This window comes from Pongo pygmaeus, chromosome 1 (genome assembly GCF_028885625.2).
Source record: "Pongo pygmaeus isolate AG05252 chromosome 1, NHGRI_mPonPyg2-v2.0_pri, whole genome shotgun sequence".
Classification (NCBI taxonomy): domain Eukaryota; kingdom Metazoa; phylum Chordata; class Mammalia; order Primates; family Hominidae; genus Pongo; species Pongo pygmaeus.
The window spans coordinates 135,637,668-135,659,949 of NC_072373.2; the positions used below are offsets into that span (position 1 = coordinate 135,637,668).

Consider the following 22,282-nt stretch of genomic DNA (forward strand, 5'->3'; position numbering starts at 1 on the left):
TAAAAGGAAGGCCAAAGTCAGGTTGTGATTTACCCTATAAGGAAAACGAAGTCACACGTTTTGATTAGGATTTTAAGCAAGAATACAAATTGGAAAAGGAAAAGAAGCAAAAAGACCAATTAAGATATAATAATCCAGGTAAGATATAGTGAGAACAGTAGGAATGTAAAGGTAGAGAATAATTTATGAGAAACTTTAGAATGCTTAGAAAGAACATTTATAATATAAGGGAAGGAGCAGATCTTAAAAGTGTGTGATCCCATTTTTAAATTAAAATATATGCTTGCACACAAGATGACTATATATCAAAATGAGTAAGAGGCTGACAGGTGCCAAAAAAAAAATCTAGCTGCATTTTCTAATTTTCTTCAAGGAACATGCATTACCTCTGTCTAATAAGGAAAAAACAAGTGCTATTACTTTTTTTTAAAAAAGAATTTCTCAAGGGCAGAATCATCAGGACATGATGCCAAAGTGAGGGAAAGAGCAAATCCAGCATGATGAAGGAATGTACGTCGTCTTTGGGAACTGCAACGCTTTTGTAACAGTTAAGTATAGGAAAAATTAGCAGATCCCAGTGACCAAAAAGGGTGACAAGGGGAAGAGGAAGAGTTGAAGGTAATGATACTTCTAGTCACAGAATGAGAGAATGCTGAGGAAGATGGAGAATACAGCATTATTTTAATAATCACTAAAAATGTTTATCAAATAATGAAGATAATCTTGATAAAAAAGCAAAGGAACGAATTATAAAACTATTCATATAAGCAGCTCACTTTCTGAATGAAATACCTGATGAATCCAGATATCATTTTGCATATCTTAAAAATATTTAATCAAATATATTCCACACTAATGTGACTTGTTAACATCTCAATGTAATAAAAAGGTTTGTCTTTTGAAATTTAATCTAGTGTTTATCGACAGTATTTAACTATAACAAAGCAACACCATTTAGGGTAGCTGTATGGCAGTACCCTAGTATTTCACATAAAATAAAATGAAATAATAATACTTCATAAACAAGACAAAACTATTTAAAAACTGGCACTGAACAAGGGTTTTTGTATGACAGGTGATGATTTAAAGACAAAAATTTAGTAGTCTTCTTGACCTACAGAGAAAACATTTGACCTACAGTATAACCAAAGTGTTATGATTTTACTGTTCTAATCTTACGTAACCTTGAAAGTTGAACACTTAATAATATAATTTGGGTATCTGTCTCCACCTAAATCTCACGTTGAAATGTAATCCCCAGTGTTGGAGGTGGGACCTCGTGGGAGGTGTTTGGGTCATGGAGGCAGATCCCTCATGGCATGGTGCTGTCCTCCAGATAGTGAGTAAGTTCTCATGTATCTGGTTGTTTAAAAGTATGTGACACCTCCTTGGCCCTTTGCTCCCTCTCTCGCCACGTGAGACACTGGCTTCCCCCTTCACCTTCAGCTGTGATTGCCAGCTTCCTGAGGCCTCCCCGGAAGTGCAGGAGATGCTGCGCCATGCTTGTACAGCCTGCAGAACCAGGAGCCAATTAAATCTCTTTTCTTTATAAATTACCCAGCCTCAGGTATTTTATTAAAGAACGGCCCAATATACTTAAGATTATAATTTCATAAGACTTACCTCTTTACAAAATGTTCTAGGGACCATGATTTTCAGAATCTGTGTGAGCCTTGAGAAAAACACCTTGTCCACCACAGCTCGCTCCTTTTTCCCCTCTTTCTGCTTAAAAAAAAGAAGCCCTTTTAAGATAGCTATAACAAACATATCATAAAATTCAAGAACCATGTTTCATCTAAGTCAACATAAACAGCTATCAAGATAAAAACTGAATTTACAAAACACAGACTTGCAAACTTACACTGCTCCTCATATTCAAACATGTTTTTGAGAAAATAATGTTATCTAAAAACTGAATAAGGAAGTGAGTTCTGGAACCACATAATTATCTGGGTGAAGAAAACTGCAAGCAGAAGAAATAGCAACTGCAAAATACCAAGGTGAACACCTGCAACGTGCTTGAGGAAGAACAAAATGGCCAACCTGGCTGGAGCTGTGAGGAAGGTACCATTACAGAGGATGAGGTCAGAGAGACAGCTGAAAAAAGGTCAAGGGATTACTGAGTTTTGTATTAGCCACTTCCTGATTAACACCATATTTAAAAAAAAAAAAAAAATCCTGAACAGAATTTTGCCTGATATTAAATAGAGGAAACTTTTGGATTTCTAGATTTACCATTTAACATTTCCAATATACAGTTTGTCAATTCACTCTCTCTTCCTCATAAAATTCAAAGACAGACAAGGTTCTTTCACTTATGCAGCTCACATTCTAGCGGGAGAAACATAGACAAAAAATAAATCAATATATAAATTATTACAGATAGACTAGGCAGGGTCATGAGGAGAAAAAAAGAACAGTTCACACAGGATGGTCTGAAAAGTCTCTTGACATTTAAGCTTAGACATAAATAAAGAAAAGCCATGTGATTATTTAAAGTGGGTAGCAGAGGGGAGGGAGTGAAGCACAAGGAACACCGAGCACAAAAATACAGTGTTGGAAATAAAATAGGTGTGCACATTTCACAGCAAGATGGCAGTATTGCTGTAGCAAAGGGAACAAGAATGAGAGAAGTTTAAAAGGTAGGCAGGGCTTATAAAGGACAGAGCCTTGAAGCCACAGTAAAGATTGAGAGCTTACTGTGAGTGTAGAGGGATTTAAAAGAAGATAATCTTACCTCGCTCAAGAGTTTTTTCATTTTCACTAGCTCCATGAAAATGGAAGTACTAAACCATTTGCAAAGATAAGGAAACACATGACGAGACTTACTACTCTTGGACTGTTTGGGAGAACAGACAGGGGAAACTTCTTGGAAAAGGCAAGACACTCCAGAAAAACCCCAATTCCCTGACTAACTCTTTCCCCAACTCCATAATCACAGCTCACTTACCTGGCTAACTGCTGTGCTCCTGACAAACAAATACCTGTTTGTATTAGTAGAGTAATGCTATTAGTTAGATATAATGTAAATGTGCTTTGATTAAATAAATATCTAACTTGATGAGCCTTAAGTGAACTGTTTGGGTACCAAATTACAATAATAATGACTACCAACTATATGTCAGACACTGTGCTAAGGCTTTATAGACATAATCCTAAGAAATAAGCACTGAGTGCAGTGCAGAACTGTAGGCCACAAAAGGAAGTCTGAAGGCACTGTGCTTATAGGGTTAGACTAGAAAGACTACAATAGGAGGGACTAGAAAAGAATCCACCTACCCTGCAACTGCTGGAACAGAGACTCAGCATTTCAGGTCTTTCAGACAAAGTTGCAAACCTCATCCTACTGAGTTACAGGCTCAGTCTACTTAATTCATACATGCTTGCATTCATTCATTCAACAAACAACTACTTGATCCAAACCCTATTCCAAATGATAAGGACACAACAGCAAACAAAACAGACAAAAAGCCCTACTCACAGTCCAGTTAGTTGAACTAGCCTATTCTCCTCAAGCTAAACCTTACACATTCAACCTAATCTGTTTGTATTTTCCCCAAACCCAGAAAACATAGGAAGAAAAGAGTAAAGAGAAGGTGATACATATTAACTACCTTTTTAAAAAAAGAAGTTAAACTACTTGTTCTTCCTCCTATCACCATCACCACTCCCTCCTCACTTCACCTTGCCTTACCTGTAGGCAACACCCTTCTCTATTCCTAGCTGGAACTTTAAGTGGCACAATCCTGAGGTGAAATGGACATCTCAGTTAAACAGAGGACCACCTGTTTCTAGCTACTCTAAAGAAATGATCTAGGACAAACAATGAGGAAGGTTAGAAAAAAAGAATTACAAGACAGTAATGTTGAAACACTTTAAAATATTAGTTGCTAACTGATATAAAATTCCTCCTCATTTTCTTCTGTTCCTATTGTCACTTTCCCTATCCTTAAACTGACTGAAACCTGACGGATTTTCATTATGTTTCAATCCATGAAGGGAACTAACTATATTCTTCCAAATTATCATTGTTTTCTGCAACGGACCACCTGGACTGGGAGGTTGGCTCAGAAGGGCTGAATTCAAAGAGATGTCAGGAATCTTAATCACAGCAAAACTCTACCTGAAACCAATCTAAATAAGAGTAACTATAGAGGCAGTACATAACATTACTAGACTTTCCTAAGAATTCATTTTAAATTCACAATCAACTTTTCCCACTTCAAAACTTTCCCATTATTTTTTTTAAATACAAAAAAAGACCACTTTTCCCACTTCTAAACTTCCCAATAATTTTTTTAAATACAAAAAAAAGACCACTATGGTGATATAAGTTTAACATGAACATTATAGAAAAAGCAAACAAATCATTAAAAGCTATTTGAGAAGTCAAAGTAATAATGCAACAAAGGAAAAAAGAAAACCTAAAACTCAAAAGGTAACAAAGGTCAAAGTACAATCAGAAGTTCCTGTTGATATGTCAATCACCTTAGGTGAGACTGACTGAAAAAGATGTTTGAAATAGCAGTAAAATAAGAGGCCATGTAGTGCTGACAGAGTATAAGTATTCCTATACATTGTAGGGACAAGTGAAAACTGGTACAACTATTATGTATCATTTATCAAAATGTAAAATGTACACTGACTGTAAAATGTAAAATAACCCAGTAAATTTACTTTCAGGAACTTACCCTACAAATATACCTGCACATATGCTTAGCCACACAAATATAAACATCGTACTCTGTTTATAATACCATAAAATTAAAAACAACCTAATGTACACCAATATTACATAAATCATAGCAAAATTATTCAATGAAAACTCTATACAACTGTAAAAAAGAAAGCAGCTCACATACACAGAAACAGAATATGAAACAGCAGGTCTACAGCTTTAAACATGAAGTGACCTAAAAAATAGTATGCTGGAAAAAATTAGAATGATACATGCAACTCATTTTACACATGAATTTATGAAACTTTTAAATATGTAAAGTAATTCTAACTATATTGTTTATGGATACACACACATACACACACATGCCAAAATACAAAAATATGCATGGGAATGCTAAATACCGAACCCAGCACAGTACTTATCTTTATACATTTTGAATTCCATTATATTGTTCTCTAACTTTCTAATTAAATCCTTTTTTCCTCCTTAAAATTCATGTCTTATGAAAATTGCCTCTCCCCACCCTATCCCCATCACAAAGGATATAAAAAATTTCTGTGAAAAAAATAGGTTAAATTGCTTTCCTCAAAAGTAACATATTCACTGTAAAAAAAAATAGAACATTCTGATAAGCAAAAATAAGAAAATTAAACCTACTGTCTTTGTTACATATCCTACTAGATTTCATTTTAGCACACATGTGTACTTCCTATACATTTAACAAATGTGGCATCAGTGTGCATATTGTGTCCTTTTTATTGCCAGTCACTTAATATAACCTAAATTTATCTTTCTCGCACTATGCAACCAGCAAATAAGTATATGCTAAAACAATATTGTACAGAAAAATAAGAAAAAAAATGAGTAAAATGAATCTAGCTGTCCTAGAACTTGCAGATATCCGATATGCAAATAAGAGATATGACTAAGTTCAGATAACTAAGGTTTGATTACTCAGATAGAACTTAGACATGAGAGATCGTGGAGCTGGAGATATGCCAGAGAAGTGGACATAAGCACATCTTATCACATTTTTCAAAGACTAGGAAGGAAATATTACAGAAACTAAAGAACGACAATCTTGATGTCAATCACCAGGATATTCAGAGAACAGACACTGACAGGGAGGGTTGGGGAAGACTTAAGAGACACTAATCACTAGAAGCCAGCATGAGTTTACTAAAAGTACGTCATGTTAAATTGTTCTAATTTTCTTATTTGTTAAGGATACCATAACTAGCATACTAGCTGATATGTAGAATGTAAGCTACATGAGGGTGGAAACTTATTTTTATAACTGTCATATACTTACAGCCAAGAATAATGCCAGGCATATATGAGGAGCTCAATAAATATTTACTGAAAGACTGACTTACTAAGTGAATTAATAAATTAATAAAGGAATTAGATGTTTCTTATAAAATTATTGTGGTCTCAATGGAGAAATAAGAACCAGATTTTGCTATAGTTGGATGTAGTCACAGCTGAATAACCAGAAACAAAGATTAAGAGATGTCACAGAGCAATCTCCTTGGTCCTTACATAGTCAATACTATCAGCAATTCTGTGAAAGAAAGGAAAGGCAAATTAAATTTGTAGATAATTCTCCTACTTAACATACCAGATGTGAGAATTGCACTAAAAATTAGACTAATGGTATAGGTAGTAGGTTAAACCCAATAAGCTGACATTTACAGCAATAAATTAATGTTTATCTAAAACAAATCAACTGAGTTAACATATGACCCAGCAATTCCACTCCTAGATACACACCCAAGAGAAATAAAAACATATCTCTACATAAAAACTTGTGCACAAATTTTCACAGCAGCATTATTATTATTCATAATAGCCAAAAAACAGAAACAACCTAAATGTCCACCAACTGATGAACTGATAAACATAATGTGGTATATGCATACAAAGAATGCTATTCAGCAATAAAAAGGAATGCAATACTGATACAACAACAACATGATGAACCTTGAAAACACTGTGCTAAGTGAAAGAAGCTAGGCATAAAAAGCCACATATTATATGATTTCATTTATTTGAAATGTCCAGAACAGGTAAGTCAACAGGGACAGAAACAGATTTGTGGTTGCCAGGGACTGGGGGAAGAGGGTAATAAGGAATGACTGCTAATGGGTACAGGACTTTTTTGGAGAGATGAAAATTTCCTAAAACTAGTTAGTGGTGATAGCCACACAACTCTGTGACTATACTAACTACTCATTTATACACTTAAATGGATAAATTCTATGGTATATAATTATATCTCAATAAATCTATCATGAATATAACATGTAGAGATGTAGAGTTGTTGGTCAAAAATACACCTGAAGTTTATAATTTACCATAAATTCCACTTAATGTAAAAAATAGTTATGGTTAAAGAAATAAAAGCAATTTTAGGATGAATTTTAGCAATATTGTATTCATATCTAGAAATGTAATCATGCTGATATATTCCATGCTAGTCAGGCCATAACTGGACAACTACATTCCATTCTAAGCACAATGCCTAAGGACACTAGTATAGGTCCAAAGGAATGTATACAGAACTGAAAAAGGATCAGAACCCATGTCACATGAGACATATTAGAAGGAATCAAGATTGTTTAGCACAGGAAAAGAAAGACTCATAAGATACAACTATCTTCAGATATATGTGGGTCTACTACAGAAAACAGAGCCAGGCAAGGTGGCTCACACCTATAGTCCCAGCTACTTCAGAGGCTGAGGTAGGAGGATCCTTAGAGCTCAGGAGGTCAAGGTTACAGTGAGCTATGATCATGCCACTGCACTCCAGCCTGGATGACAGATTGAGACCTGGTTGGTAAAAAGAAAATTTTGAAGAAAAGAAGAAAAGAAAAAAGAGGGAAGGGGAGGGGAGGGGAGGGGACAGGAAGGGAGGAAAGGACAGGGGAGGTGGAGGAGGGAAGGGAAGGGGGGAGGGGAAGGGAGGGGGGACAAGATATATCTCGATACAAAAGATATAACAGAGTCACTGCTAAGAAGCTAGAAGAAGCAGGGAAACTAATATCATCATGGGCTAGAACTAATGCAGTTATGGCTGCCTCCTAGAGTAACACTTTCCTGTCAGGAGTCCTATTTCAGAAAGTATTCCTGTAATGTGTAGAAGACTGGAGTATTTTTAAGTTCCCTACTAATCATAAAATTTAATCCTAAATCAGAATCATATGACAAAATAAATGAAATAAATGCATGAAATCCCAAAAAGAAGATGATTTAAAATTTTACCTCATTGTTCTGTAATGGTGGTTTTCCACTTTTCTTACTGCAGAGGAAAAAAAGAGAGAGAGCTTTACTTTATGTGAAAAGTGTTATCATTAAGATGGTTTTAAGATGTCAAATATACCAAATTATTTAAAAGCGTTTCTTCTTTCTCATATCATAGTGAGATAGAACATATTAAATAATAATAGTCCAGCTGACTCTTACTAAGCATTATTTACAAAAAGTGCTTAATAAATTTTAACTACCACTATTATGTAACAGACATTCTGTTTGGTAATTTTTAGGTGTGTGTATGTGTGTGTATAAATACAAACATAAATGCAAATCTACTTCTTCATCCTTGAATCATAGCTTGGCCATGTAAACCGCTTTGGCCAATGGGACATCAGCAAACTGACACAAACAGAGGCTTGGAAAATGTGCATTGCACCCTCTTACTGCTGGGAATCTTTCCCCAACCATGTGAGCAATCCTAGGCTAGTCTTCTAAAGGATGACAGAACATGTGTCATTCCCATATTACAAATGAGGAAAGTGGCCTGGAAAGAGTAAGCAGTATGCCCAAGGTTCATATTCTGACTACTAGTCTAGGCTACCTCCCAAAACAATATAATTAGCTGGGCATCGGTCCTTTCCATAACGCACTACCATGGCACCCTATGCTTCTATATAACATTGATCATGTTTTAAATTTCTTGTTGGATGTATATTCCCTTCCATTAAACTAGCTCCATGCTATCAGGAGCTACTGCAGGCTGGTTTCTCTGAAGCTGAGGTAATATGGTGTCTGGGATACAAATGTTCATCAGGGATCAACACCTGTGAATGGAAGGCAGATAAACCAGGTTTGGACAGAACTCAAACTGATGCAAGCCCAAAATAACTTCAGCCAACCATATAGGAAGTTCTAAAGCAAGCACTGTCCATCAGAGTGCTCTCTGATGGGCTGAAATGATCAGGCCTTTTTTACCTCCGCCTTGCTCAGTCTGCAAATGCATGCTGCCCCAGGAAGTCTGTGACATGAGGAGAGGGGAGTGTCTCTAGAGCTGAGCCAGACTCTAAGGTGGGGGGACAAGGGCGGGGAAAGAGGGGACTGTCAGGATCTCACATTTCTCACAGCTGGGCAGGAAACCCTTCTTTAAAGGGGAATCTGAGTCTACTACAGGGGTCATACATTATTCAACCCTCTATGTTCAACATCTATTTGAACTCCGATGATCTGCAGAATGCACATCTTCAGTAGTAAGATACCAGGCCACCAAACAAGACTAGAAAGCCAAACTTAACTACAATAGATGCGCTTATTTTAAAAAGCACGTAGGTTATTATTATTTCTAATTTCAGTTGTATTATATGATATTTTAAATACGATTATTTATCTGTTTAAAATCTTTTATGAATTGTAAAACTGTTATACAAAATGCATTTTAGCACGACAAAACAATGCAGTGAAGAGATAAACTATGGGAGAAAATATTTGCAACCATACACCTGATTAGGGGTTAATATCCAAAATATATAAGGAACTCAAACAACTCAATAGCAAGACAACAATCCAATTTTAAAAAACGAGCAAAGGACCCAAATAGACATTTCTCAAAAGACATATAAACGGCCAGCTAGTATGTGAAAAAATGCTCAGCATCACTAATCATCAGAAAAATGCAAATCAAAACCACAATGAGATAACACTCATACTTCTTAGGATGATTACTATCAAAAAGATAAAAGATAACTGTTGGCAAGGACGTGGAGAAAAGAGAACACTTGTACATTGTTGGTTGAGAAGAATATAAATTAGTACAACCATTACGGAAAACAGTATGGAGGTTCCTCAAAAAATTAAAACATAACTACCATATGATCCAGCAATCCCACTTCTGGGTATAGATCCTAAGGAAATGAAATCAGTATCTCAAAGAGGTATCTGCACTCTCACGTTCCCTGCAGCATTATTCATAACAGTAAAAGATATGGAATCAACCTGAGTGTCCATTGAGAGATGAATGGATAAAGAATATGTGGTATATAAATATAATGGAATAAATTCAGCTTAAAAAAAAAAAGGAGCTAAGTGTGGCAGCTCAGGCCTGTAATCCTAGCACTTCAGAAGCCCGAGGCGGGAGGACTGCCTGAGCTCAGGAGTTCAAGACCAGCCTGGGCAACATGGTGAAACCCTGTCTCTACTAAAATACAAAAAAATAGTCCAGTGTGGAGGCATGCACCTGTAGTCCCAGCTACTTGGGAGGCTGAGGCAGGAGAATTGGCTTGAACCTGGGAGGCAGAGGTTGCAGTGAGCCAAGATTATGCCACTGCACTCCAGCCTGGGCGACAGAGCAAGACTCCGTCTCCAAAAAAAAAAAAAATTCTGTCATTTGCAACAACATGGATGAACCTGGGGGACATTATACTAAATGAAATAAGCCAGGCCCAAAAAGACAAATTCTGCACGATCTCACTTACATGTGGAATCTAAAAAAGTCAAACTCATAGAAGCAGAGAATAGAATGGTGGTTGTCAGGGGCTCAGGGGTTGGGGGAAATGGGGAAAAGCTGGTCAAAAGGTACAAAGTTCAGTCACGCAAGATGAATAAGTTCTGGAGATCTAATGTATACAATGATGACTATAGCTTGATAATACTAATCATTTCACAATGTATATGTATATCAACATAAAAATAAAAAAATTAATATTCAATAAAAATGCCACACTGCTTACCACTAATAAATGTTATAAATTGATATGTAGAGATAAATGGAGATTCATGCAGTACGATGCTCACAAAAATACATATATACATGTACACACACACCTACCAGTGAGTCACATGATCAGTCAGCTCTCCCATCACTTCATCACTTTTCTCTCTCCAAGTTTCCATGAAATACCTTGTTCAGAGGGAACCATGACATCTTATAAAGCTTCAATTGGCCTGAACACATAAATCTACATATAAGTCCTATTTTCTTTAATCAGTCTGTGACAATTAAAATTTCTTGCCAGGTGCAGTGGCTTACACCTATAATCCCAGCACTTTGGGAGGCTAAGGTGGGAGGATCACCTGAGGTCGGGAGTTTGAGACCAGCCTGACCGACATGGAGAAACCCCGTCTCTACTAAAAATACAAAATTAGCCGGGCGTGATGGTGCATGCCTGTAATCCCAGCTACTCGGGAGGCTGAGGCAGAAGAATCGCTTGAACCCGGGAGGCGGAGGTTGTGGTGAGCCAAGATCGTGCCATCGCCCTCCAGCCTGGGCAATGAGAGCAAAACTCGGTCTCAAAAAAAAAAAAAAAAATTCATTTATAAGTTTCTTAAAAACTTCTTTATGAGATTTGTTTCTCAGGAAGTTCTATGAAAATACCTTTCACCTGTAGTTATCACTAAAAAAGAAATTTTTAATAGCAAAACAATTCAGTATGAGTACAGAAGTTGAAGATGATTTTCTTGACTTTACATTAATACACATTAACCTGATATAAGTTCCAATACAGCAGATTTATCATACATGTGGGCTCTAGATGATCACTTAGCAACCATTGAAACACAATACTGGCACTAAAATCTGTATAGCATGGTAGTCATTCAGATAACCCAGAATATGCTTATATTAATTTATTTTTAATTTATCATCAAAATGAAAACAAAATTCGTTCTTTTATAAAGAAAGTTCTAGGCCAGGTGTGGTGGCTCATGCCTGTAATCCCAGCATCTTGGGAGGCCGAGGCTAGTGGATCACTTGAGGTCAGGAGTTTGAGACCAGCCTGGCCAACATGGCAAAACGCTGTCTCTACTAAAAATATAAAAATTAGCTGGGCATGGTGGTGTACATCTGTAATCCCAGCTACTCGGGAGGCTGAGGCAGAAGAATGGCTTGAACCCTGGAGGCAGAGGTTGCAGTGGGCCAAGATCGCACCACTGCACTCCAGCTTGGGTGACAGACCAAGACTTCATCTTAAAAAAAAAAAAAGAAAGAAAGTTCTGTAAGAATTTAGACCCTGAGTAATGCATCTTTAGACCTACTATCTCTAGGTCATAGAGATACTATCCTAGACCACCTCAGTCAAACCACAAAATCAACTATCTACCCTTTCTCTGACCCCTTCCCTCAAAATCTCTAGCTTCCTCCTCTTTCCTGAGCCCCTGACTTGAATATCTGATTTTTAATAAGGTATCTGTACCTGGATTTAATGCAAACATGTCTATATCTGAACTCACCTTTCCACCTCAAATCTATTCTTCCATTATTCCATACTGAACATAAGCCCTAAATCAGTGATCACACCTTCATCTACCAGCTACTCAAACCACAAAGCTGTGAATTATTCTAAGATATTTATTTTCCTTTTCTCATACACTTCATTTCCAATCTCTCTCTATGCTCTTTCCACTTCTACTGCTATGATTTCAATTCAGGCCATCAAAATTTCTCATGTGAACTATTATAACATTCTCACTTGTTTTCTGAGTTCGTTATCATTAGTTTCTGTCCTCTTTCAATTTATTTCCATAACCACATCAAATATGTGTATATGTATATACATACTGAATATACCCAAGTACATACACATATGCACACCCATACATATATGTATAGACCACATACATCTATATAAAATATACATCCTGTGGAATTCACCTAAAGCAATGCTCAGAACCTTATTTCAATAAAAAATGAAAAAAAAAGATAAATAATATAAGCATCCAACCAAAAGTTTATAAAGAACAAAAAAAAGCAGAAGAAATTTAAAACCACCCAAGCAGAATCTAATGAGTTAGAAAACATTAGAAAAGAAAATACCAACACATTAAAATTCAAGAGTTGATTCTTTGGAAAATAAATCACGAGACAATCTGATTTTAAAAGGAGTACAAAAACAAAAAATAAAAAAAAAGAGCACAAAAATAGATAAAATTTGAAAAAAAAAAAAGGTAAAAGACTTCTTATCTCAACTCTATGTAAAGAAATTTGAAAGCCTGAATGAAATGGGTAATTTTCTAGAAAAATATAATTTTCCAAACCTAGCAGAGAGAAGAAAAAACAGACTGAAAAACTGAAATTATAAAATTGTCTGAGAGCTGCCCACCTCCTACCCTTCCATTCCCCAAAAAAGAACCAAACCAAACAATTTACCAGGGATTCTAACAAAACCCCCAGTGAACAGATAATTCCAATGCTTTAACTGTTTTAGGACACAGGTAAAAGAAGCTTCCACATTATTTTTGCTGCAAGTAAAACACTGACACCCAAACTTGGGCAGGCTCACACTTGCAGTTTGGAAGGCCGAGAACTTTGGAAGTCCAGACGGGTGGATCCCAGCGCTTCGGAAGGCAGAGGCGGGCGGATCACTTGAGGCCAGGAGTTCAAGAACAGCCTGGCCAACATAGTGAAACCCTGTCTCTATTAAAAATACAAAAATTAGCTGGGCGTGGTGGTGCATGCCTATAGTCCCAGCTACTGGGGAGGCTGAGGCATGAGAATCACTTGAACCTGGGAGGTGGAGGTTGCAGTGAGCTGAGATTGTGCCACTGCACTCCAGCCTGGGCAACAGAGCAAGGCTCTGTCTCCAAAAAAAAAACCATTGACACCAAAATCAAATTCCACAAAGAAAACTACAAACTATTCCCACTTACACCAACATTTTTTTTAAATTTCAGACCATGAGAATGTACTGCCTATTCAAAAATTAAATAAATACCTTATCATTAAAATTTAAAAATAAACATGCACATAAATGACTTTCAGAATAAAAATCCAAATTCCATAAAATGGTACTCAAAGAACTTCATGATCTGGCTCCTGCCTTCTTTTCAGGTTCATCTCCTGCCACGAGGGACAAACACTCTGTGCTCAAGTTACCTTCATCTATCAGGTTAAACTATGTGAAAATGCAATTATTTGACCATTTCTCACTTATAAAATGGCAACTGCACATGCTTCAACCTAATACTGCACTCTCTCTCACCCCACAATTTGCTCATATACTATCTCTTTTGCTTTAAAGGACTCTTCATCAATCAACTTATTTGATTACTACTCGTCTTTAAAATTCAGCACTTATCTTCCTGGAATGGAGCGGCCATCTGAATTAAGTTTGCCCAGAATGGTCCTTGTTTACATCTGTTGTCCTGATATAATAATTAATTGCACTCTTTCGGTCTCAAAACTGTACCAGTTAGGATAACAAATTACACGGTGACCCTGTCTAAGAAACCTTCCTGTCCATTCTCTACTCTCACACAGTGTATATTAGGTACACCCTCTGTGTTCCCTAGGCAATCGGTACATCATACCTCTCCCCTCATCAGCTTCTTGACAGCAGGGGCCATGTCTTGTTCATCTCTACTCAGGCTAAGACTATGTCTGATACACAGTAGACACTACTATCTTGTTTTACCTTCTAAACTTTGTTTCGCTTAGTATGTTAGTAAATTTACTTTCAAAAACATTTTTTAAAGGAAGATTTTTAGTTGAGCCAGGCCAAGACTTTTGGATTTTATCAACAAAGCAGAAAGATCTAAGTGATCAGATATGAAACTGGGAAACCTGCCACAGCCAAGGCAGTAAACCAACTGGACCAAGTTAACCAGAGAGCAGCTGCCTATGACAAGTAATCTGAGGAGTACAAGGATACATATCCTCACAACACACACTGGGTAAGACAATTGTTTTAAGGTACCATTTCAAAATAAATGTGCAGACGGTCAGCTACATTTGAATCCACTTCTTTTTTTTTTTTAAAAAAAAAAGAAAAGGTAATTGTCATATCTCTATTCCTTCTAGTACCTAGAACATTTCTAAATAACTTGATTATTTTATCTAATTTTGAATATAACCACAACTTCACACTAAAAGACCCCTACTTGGACACATATTACTTTCACTGACAGCTTAAGTGTTTAAAAAAACACCACATGTTGATTCAGTACTGAAAATCCTCAAAAGTAGTTAAAGCCATGTCATAGGGTGATGTGTTAAACATAGATATTTTTGATCTACTAGAATTACAGACTAAGAAGCACTATCACAGTGAAAAGAGGGGAAACAGAAGATAGGAAGCCAACAAATATGCAGAATATAGAGTGAAGATAAGAAAGGTTAGAAATGGGCAGAAGTAGGCAGGAATAAATTATACAGGGCCTTTACACTAACTTAAGATTTTAGCCGAATGTAAAGAAAATTGCCTTTTACTTTAAGAAACACTAATTCAGAATAATTAAGGAAATAGAATTGCAAAATGAAAATATGAAAGTGGAAACTCTACAAACTTATCAATACCCTACTACAGACCACAGGCTCTCCAGGTACATCATAAGGGACTTAAAGATTACCAGGTAAAGTACTTGCCCTCAAAGATTTTACAATCCACCTAGAGAAAAATACAGAAAAGCAACTATCATATCAGACAAAGTTAAGTATTACGGTCTAAACAAGGTGCTATGAAAGGCAGGAGCAACTAATGTTAACCCAAGGGGGAGAAAAAGTGAAAACTTTACTCCAGAAATGATGTGGAATCTAAACTTAGACTTAAAAAATAGACAGGATTTAGGGTGAGATGATTAAAAGAATGATATGATGTTCTACAATAAAGGAACACCATAAGCAAAAGAACTGATTTCTTAAGAGAGCAGGATATATTAGAAGAAAGGAAAACCGTCTTTTCTAATATGATATACAAAGAACGTACACGTTTCAGAAAGAGACTAAATCTGTTCAAATCCTGGTATGACTCTAGAGAGAGTTCCTGGACTAGAATCCCAATTCGACTATGTGCTAGCTGTGTGACTTTTGGCAAATTATGTAATCTCTCTGTCCCTTAGTTCACTCATTTGAAAAATGGAGATAATAACACCATTACCTAAACCATGTAATGTGCTTATAATACAGCCTGGCACAAAGTAAAGATTCAAAAAATGTTAGTGATTATTATTACACCATTTACTGGCTGTGTGACTGAAGAAAGATGTATCCTCATTATAAGAGTGGGGACAATAATATTTACTGATAACTTTTGCCCTCAGTGATTAGAATGTATTAGGCACCCAAGGATTATCCCAAGATCAGAGATGATGAATGCCTGAACAAAGACAGTGGGTATGAGAGTGGAAGAAAGAAGCATGAAAATTGCGAAATGACAAGTAAGGGAATAAATAAGAGTTGGGAACTAACTGCATATGGAAATGAGAGGGAGAGAAGACCACAAATTTAAGACAGAGGAAGTATTAGCAGCTATCAACTCCAAACTGATATCTCAAATGGCAAAGTATTTTTCTCCAAGTCTCAAACGCAGTTTGCACCGTGGGTGACTGGAGGACAGTGATTTCACTGAGTACAATAAAGAATAACAGTAAAATAAGCATTCAGAGAAACAGTAATTGGATTCACTGTAAACATGTTGATTTCACATCCCGTAAGCTAAGTATACACAAATGTTCAGAACACAATTTTTTAAAATGCTTAGATTTGAAGTTCATGAGCAGAGATGTTGATTTGAAAGACATTAACATGACAATGATTTGGAAATACAGTGATATAAATCCTTTGGGAAACAAAAATATAAAATCTGAAACGTGAGTGTTGTTTTTGTTTATTAAGATGCTGTTCTAAAAAATTTAGAATGTGTTCTCAAGGAACTTGGTTTAAGTTGTTCCCTGACTGACAATGCTCCTGGGTAAAGAAGCAAACTTTGCTCTTAAAAGGGAAGTATGTTTATTATAAGCCTCAAAATTATTCTGACAAGTAATTTTAAATAAAATGTCCAGACCATAATAAAAAATAATCAAGCACTAAGGAAATTAGACTCCATAACCAAGGACCAGCAGAAATTACAGAAAACAAAAACAAACCCAAGATTTCAGTTGGCATTTCCAGAGTCATCCTATAAAACAATGTAAACTGTATTTTTTTAAATACACACAAAAAAATTTTTAAGATACCTAACAAGAAGTAGGTACCTACCAAGAAGATACCTACCAAAAAGTAACACTGATCTGAAAAAACCAAATGAAATTTCTAAAAATAAAATATACAATTGAAGTTAAATATACAATCAATAGGTTTAAGAGATTTCACATGGCTAAGAAAAAGTTACACCACAACAAATGCTCATAAATTAGGAGAAAAGTCAATGAAGGTAGTATTCTAAAGTATTTTTACTATCTGGGAGGATGATAAAGTATTACTGATTAATGTTTAGACTTGAAAAAAATGAAACCCATGTTAAAAGTTCTAGGGTAACTTGTAAAAGAAAAGAGAATAACTTCTAAACTACTAGAAGGGGTAAAAATTGCCGAGATTAGCTCAGTCGTGGAGACCCTAACCCAGCAGCACTAGAGGAATTAAAGACACACACACACAGAAATACAGAGTGTGGGGTGGGAAATCAGGGGTCTCACAGCCTTCAGAGCTGAGAGCCCCAAACAGAGATTTACCCACACATTTATTGACAGCAAGCCAGTGATAAGCATTGTTTCTATAGATTAACTAAAAGCATTTCTTACGGGAAATAAAGGGATGGGTCTGGCTAGTTATCTGCAGCAGGAACATGTTCTTAAGACACAGATCGCTCATGCTATTGTTTGTGGTTTAAGAAAGCCTTAAGCGGTTTTCCGCCCTGGGTGGGCCAGGTGTTCCTTGCCCTCATTCCGGTAAACCCACAACCTTCAGCATGGGCATCGTGGCTATCAGGAACATGTCACAGTGCTGCAGAGATTTTGTTTATGGCCAGTTCTGGGGCCAGTTTATGGCCAGGTTTGGGGTCCTGTTCCCAACATGTCCCCCTTATTTGTTTTGCAAAGCAATAAAAGCAAAGGCAGCTTTGTCACGGTTAGCTACTTCTCACAGGAGTTGGAATCCGCATCTTCAGACTATACAAAGACAAACAACACAGATTAAAAGCACAATCATCAGTGAAATCACAGAGCTTCTAAGTGTTTTTAATCCATTTTAATGGGTTACTAGCTGCTAATCTGTCTGCAGCTCCTTCAAGCACTCTAGTTCCTGGCATTAAGGTCAGGTGTGCCTGGGTTGCTTTAAATATTTGTTCTTTTAATTTTGCAATATCCAAAGACAAGTTTGTAGTGTGTCCTTCTAGATGCTTTTTTATTCTTTCCCAAATTTTGATCTTGTTAACAGCCATTAATAGTTTCCACAAATCCTTATGTTTAGCTCCCACAGCAGGCCATATCATTTGAGGTTGAGGTGCCACCATACCGCCATGTTTCCAGATAATAGGAACTCTTGCCATACTTCTTACCATTTCTACCATCTGACCATTTTGTTTAGACCAGCTGAACATAGTGTGGCTGTGGCACGCAGACTGAGAGATGTAATTCAAGCTAAACATCCCCTTAGGGGACCAATCAATAATGATTCCATAGGAATCACTGTGCAGCACCTCTGCCTGTTCTGCAATGCAATCTTCCTAAACAAGTACGTTCATTTTCTCTGGCCAGGTTCAATTTTGTTTACAAATAGCTTTTTGAGGGCGGTATGCCTCAATTATAGGAGCAGATTCATTACGGTAAATATTGAGATCAGAAAGCATGTGTAACTGTGTCATAGAGTGATTACATCCAGACATCATTACCAGCCAAGATTGATAAATATGCCCAATAAGTATAATTGTTCTCTGTGTCAGCCACTGTTGAAGGAATACTCACGGCAATGGTAATCACCGCTATCATAGCTACCATCAAATTACTCATTGTGACTGGTTGTCCTGCTTTCCTCAGGTTTTTATTCCGCCATCTGTGACAGCTTCTTGATCTGTCCCCAAGTAAGTGGCTGTGTTCGACAGGTATTGCTCGTGACAGTTGGGGTCCTCCTCAGTGTCAGTCTCGACATGGCTGCAACTAGGGAGTCCTCAGGATCCTCCCAGAATCTCTTCCTTGGCATCTGGCTCATAATAAGGTTTCAGGTGTCTTAATGGTATCCAAATCAGCTGTTGATTCGGTCCTGGAGAAACACAAGCATAACCTCTACCCCAAGTTATTATTTTACCTATTTCCCAACTTTTTGTTATCAGATCTCTCCACCAAACCAGTTGTTCTGCTTCTGTCTTTGCAACTGGTTTCTGTAGATGCTGTTCAGCCGCTGATAGCATCTAGCCTTTAGGCACGCTAAAAAAATTTAAAGTTAATAACGCTAGATTCAATTGCATATGGGGTGTCCCGTAGTCCCTGTTTATCCCCCTCTGCTTCTGCAACTGCTGTTTCAGGGACAGATTCATACTTTCCACTATGGCTTGTCCTTGAGAATTATATGGGATACCAGTACTGTGTTTAATATTCCATATAGAGAAAAATGCAGCTAGAGCTTGGCTAGTACAGCCTGGGGCATTATCTGTTTTAATAGAAGCTGGAATGCCCATCACCGCAAAACACTGCAAAAGGTGACGTTTAACACAGGCAGAAGAAATCATAACTGAGCATTTTCAATTAATTGTGTGGAATGAACCACGTATGAAGAATCAGAAATCACATTAATAGGCATATTAAAAGCAGTCAATACCTCAATTACAGCTACAAGCTCCGCTTTTTGAGCTGAAGTATAGGGCGTCTGGAAAACTTTACCTTTTGATCCAAAATAAGAAGCTTTACCATTACTAGACCCATCTGTAAAAACATTCTCAGCACCTTCAATTGGTTTAAATTTAGTTATTCTAGGGAGGATCCAATTAGTTCATTTCAAAAATTGAAACAGTTTCATTTTAGGAAAATGATTATCGAGAATACCCACAAAGTGAGCTAAATGGGTTTGCCAAGTAAGACTATTTATAAAAGCTTGCTGTATTTGTGCCTTCGTGAGAGGGACAACAATTTTTCCAGGATCATATCCATGTAATCTAACAATCTGGGTTCTCCCATTTCCTATCATAGTAGCAATTTGATCCAAATAAGGAGTTAGAGTCCGTGAATTAGTATGTGGAAGAAAAAGCCACTCTACTAAGTCCTGCTCGCGGACAATAACACCAGTAGATGAATGCTGAGTTGGAAAAACTGGCAAATCTAGAGTCTTCTCTGGATCTATTCTATTTATTTGAGCTTTATGGACTTGCTTTTCGATTAGCTGAAGCTCTGCCTTAGCTTCTTTTGTTAATTGCCAAGGGCTAGTGAGACTAGGATCTCCTCTAAGGATAGAAAACAGATTACTCATGGCATAGGTAGGAATGCCTAGAGCAGGTTGTATCCAATTAATGTCCCCTAGTAATTTTTGAAAGTCATTTAATGTTTTAAATTGATCCCTACATATGGCTACTTTCTGTGGCACAATGTTAATGTCATTTACTAAGGTCCCCAAGTAGGAGTAAGAAGTAGTAGTCTGAATTTTGTCAGGAGCTATAATTAAACCAGTACCAGAAATTGAATTTTGCAAGTGATCACAACATTGGGGTAATGTTTCTCAATAGGGGGCAGCACAAAGTATACTGTCCATATAATGAATAATGTAACACTGTGAAAATTTTTTACCAATAGGTTCAATTGCTTGCCCTACATAAGTCTGGCAAATTGTTGGACCGTTTAACATGCCCTGTGGCAACACTTTCCAATGAAAACGCTTAGCAGGCTGCAGGTTGTTTACTGCAGGAATTGTAAATGCAAACCGTTCACAGTCCTGCTCAGCTAAGGGGATAGTAAAGAAACAGTCTTTTAAATCTATGACTATTAAAAGCCAATTTTTTTAAATCATAGCAGGAGAAGGCAATCCTGGCTGCAATGCTCCCATGTTCCCATAGGTTGTATAACTGAATTAATGGCTCTTAAATCAGTTAACATTCTCCATTTACCTGATTTTTTCTTAATTACAAAAACTGGCAAATTCCAAGGGGAAAATGTTGGAGCTATGTGTCCTTCTTCTAATTGTTTATTAACGAAGTCCTCTAAAGCCTCCAGTTTCTCTTTACTTAGTGGCCACTGTTCTATCCAAATTGGCTTATCTGTTCACCATTTTAAAGGTATAGGTTCTGGAGGCTTAACAATGGCTGCCATCAAAAATGATATCCTAAACCTTGGCAGGAACTTTGTCTTTCCGCTTAAAGCAGTTCCTTTGAACCTTGCAAATTTTTTCCTAGTCACATACCAGGGAGATACCCAATTTCATGCATCATATGTTGACTTTGAGGGTTGTTTAATTGCCCTGGAATTAGAACTTTTGCTCCCCATTATTGTAATAAATCTCTTCCCCATAGATTTATAGGTACAGAAGTTATAATTGGTTGAATAGTCCCAGGTTGTCCATCAGACCCTTCACAACGCAAAATATAACTACTTTGATACACTTCAGGGGCTTTACCAACTCCAACTGTGTTAAATTGAACGGGTTGAATTGGCCACGCAGACAGCCAGTGCTGTAGAGAAATGATTGAAATGTCCGCTCCTGTATCTACCCAACCCTTAAATTTCTTTCCCTGAATAGTTATGTCACAGGTAGGACATTTATCAGTAATTTGATTCACCCAATAAGCTGCTTTGCCTTGTCTATTTGTGCTTCCAAATCCTCCTGCTTAATTTCACTTTTCCCCATTTCCACATACAGCACAATCAGGAGCTGTGCTATGCGCTCTCCTGGCTCTGCTTTCCAAGGAACAGAAGTAGATATAACAATTTGAATTTCTCCATTGTAATCTGAATCAATGACTCCTGTATGTATTTGTACTCCTTTTAAATTTAAATTAGACCTTCCTAGAAGTAATCCTATTGTCCCCGCTGGCAAGGGTCCACAGACTCCTATTGGGACCTTTTGCAGGGGTTCCCCAGGCAGAAGGCTCACAGCTTTTGTGCAGCATAAATCTACCACGGCACTACCAGCTGTGGCAGGGGACAGACATTGCACAGGGGTGAGGGAATGGCCTGAGCTGGAAATGCCCCCATTTGGAATGGGGCCCGAAATTGGGTTCCCACCTTTATCAAAGTTAGAGTGACACCGATTAGCCCAATGTTTTCCTTTTTCACATTTTGGACATATTTCAGGCTCAGCAGTTTTCTTTTTTCCCCTATCTGGCAGCCTGACTCACTGATTTTTTTCTACATTCTTTTTTAGTATGACCATGCTTCCCACAGTTAGAACAAGCTCCAGGAAATGGAGTATTTCCTTTACCCACTCTCAGTCCTGCCATTGCTTGGGCTAGCAGAGTAGCCTTAGGCAGATTACCTCCAATACCATCACAGGCTTTGATATAATCAACTAAATGTACTTTCCCTCTAATAGGTCGCAGAGCAGCCTGGCACTCGGGATTAGCATTGCTGAAAGCTAATAACCGCAACACTATATCCTGAGCAGCTGAATCTGCAATCACCTTTTTAAGAGACTCCTGTAACCGAGCTATAAAATCCATGTACGGT

At 37.2% G+C, this 22,282-nt stretch overlaps 1 protein-coding gene across 7 annotated transcripts in view; it reads right to left on the reverse strand.

Annotated features, from left to right (window-relative positions):
* The window catches only part of ABCD3 (ATP binding cassette subfamily D member 3), a 96,972-nt gene that overhangs the window by 46,928 nt on the left and 27,762 nt on the right, over nucleotides 1–22,282 (reverse strand). For 2 of the 7 annotated variants that reach the window (XM_054475749.2, XM_054475764.2), the window contains exons 2-3: nucleotides 7,946–7,982; nucleotides 1,624–1,722 (exon numbers count right to left, since the gene is read on the reverse strand). In XM_054475749.2, coding sequence (XP_054331724.1) covers nucleotides 1,624–1,722; nucleotides 7,946–7,982 — 136 coding nt within the window. Of the gene's footprint in view, nucleotides 1–1,623; nucleotides 1,726–2,235; nucleotides 2,332–7,945; nucleotides 7,983–10,757; nucleotides 10,830–22,282 lie in introns of those variants that run through there. The other 5 variants (XM_054475736.2, XM_054475728.2, XM_054475755.2 and 2 more) reach the window with 5 other exon arrangements.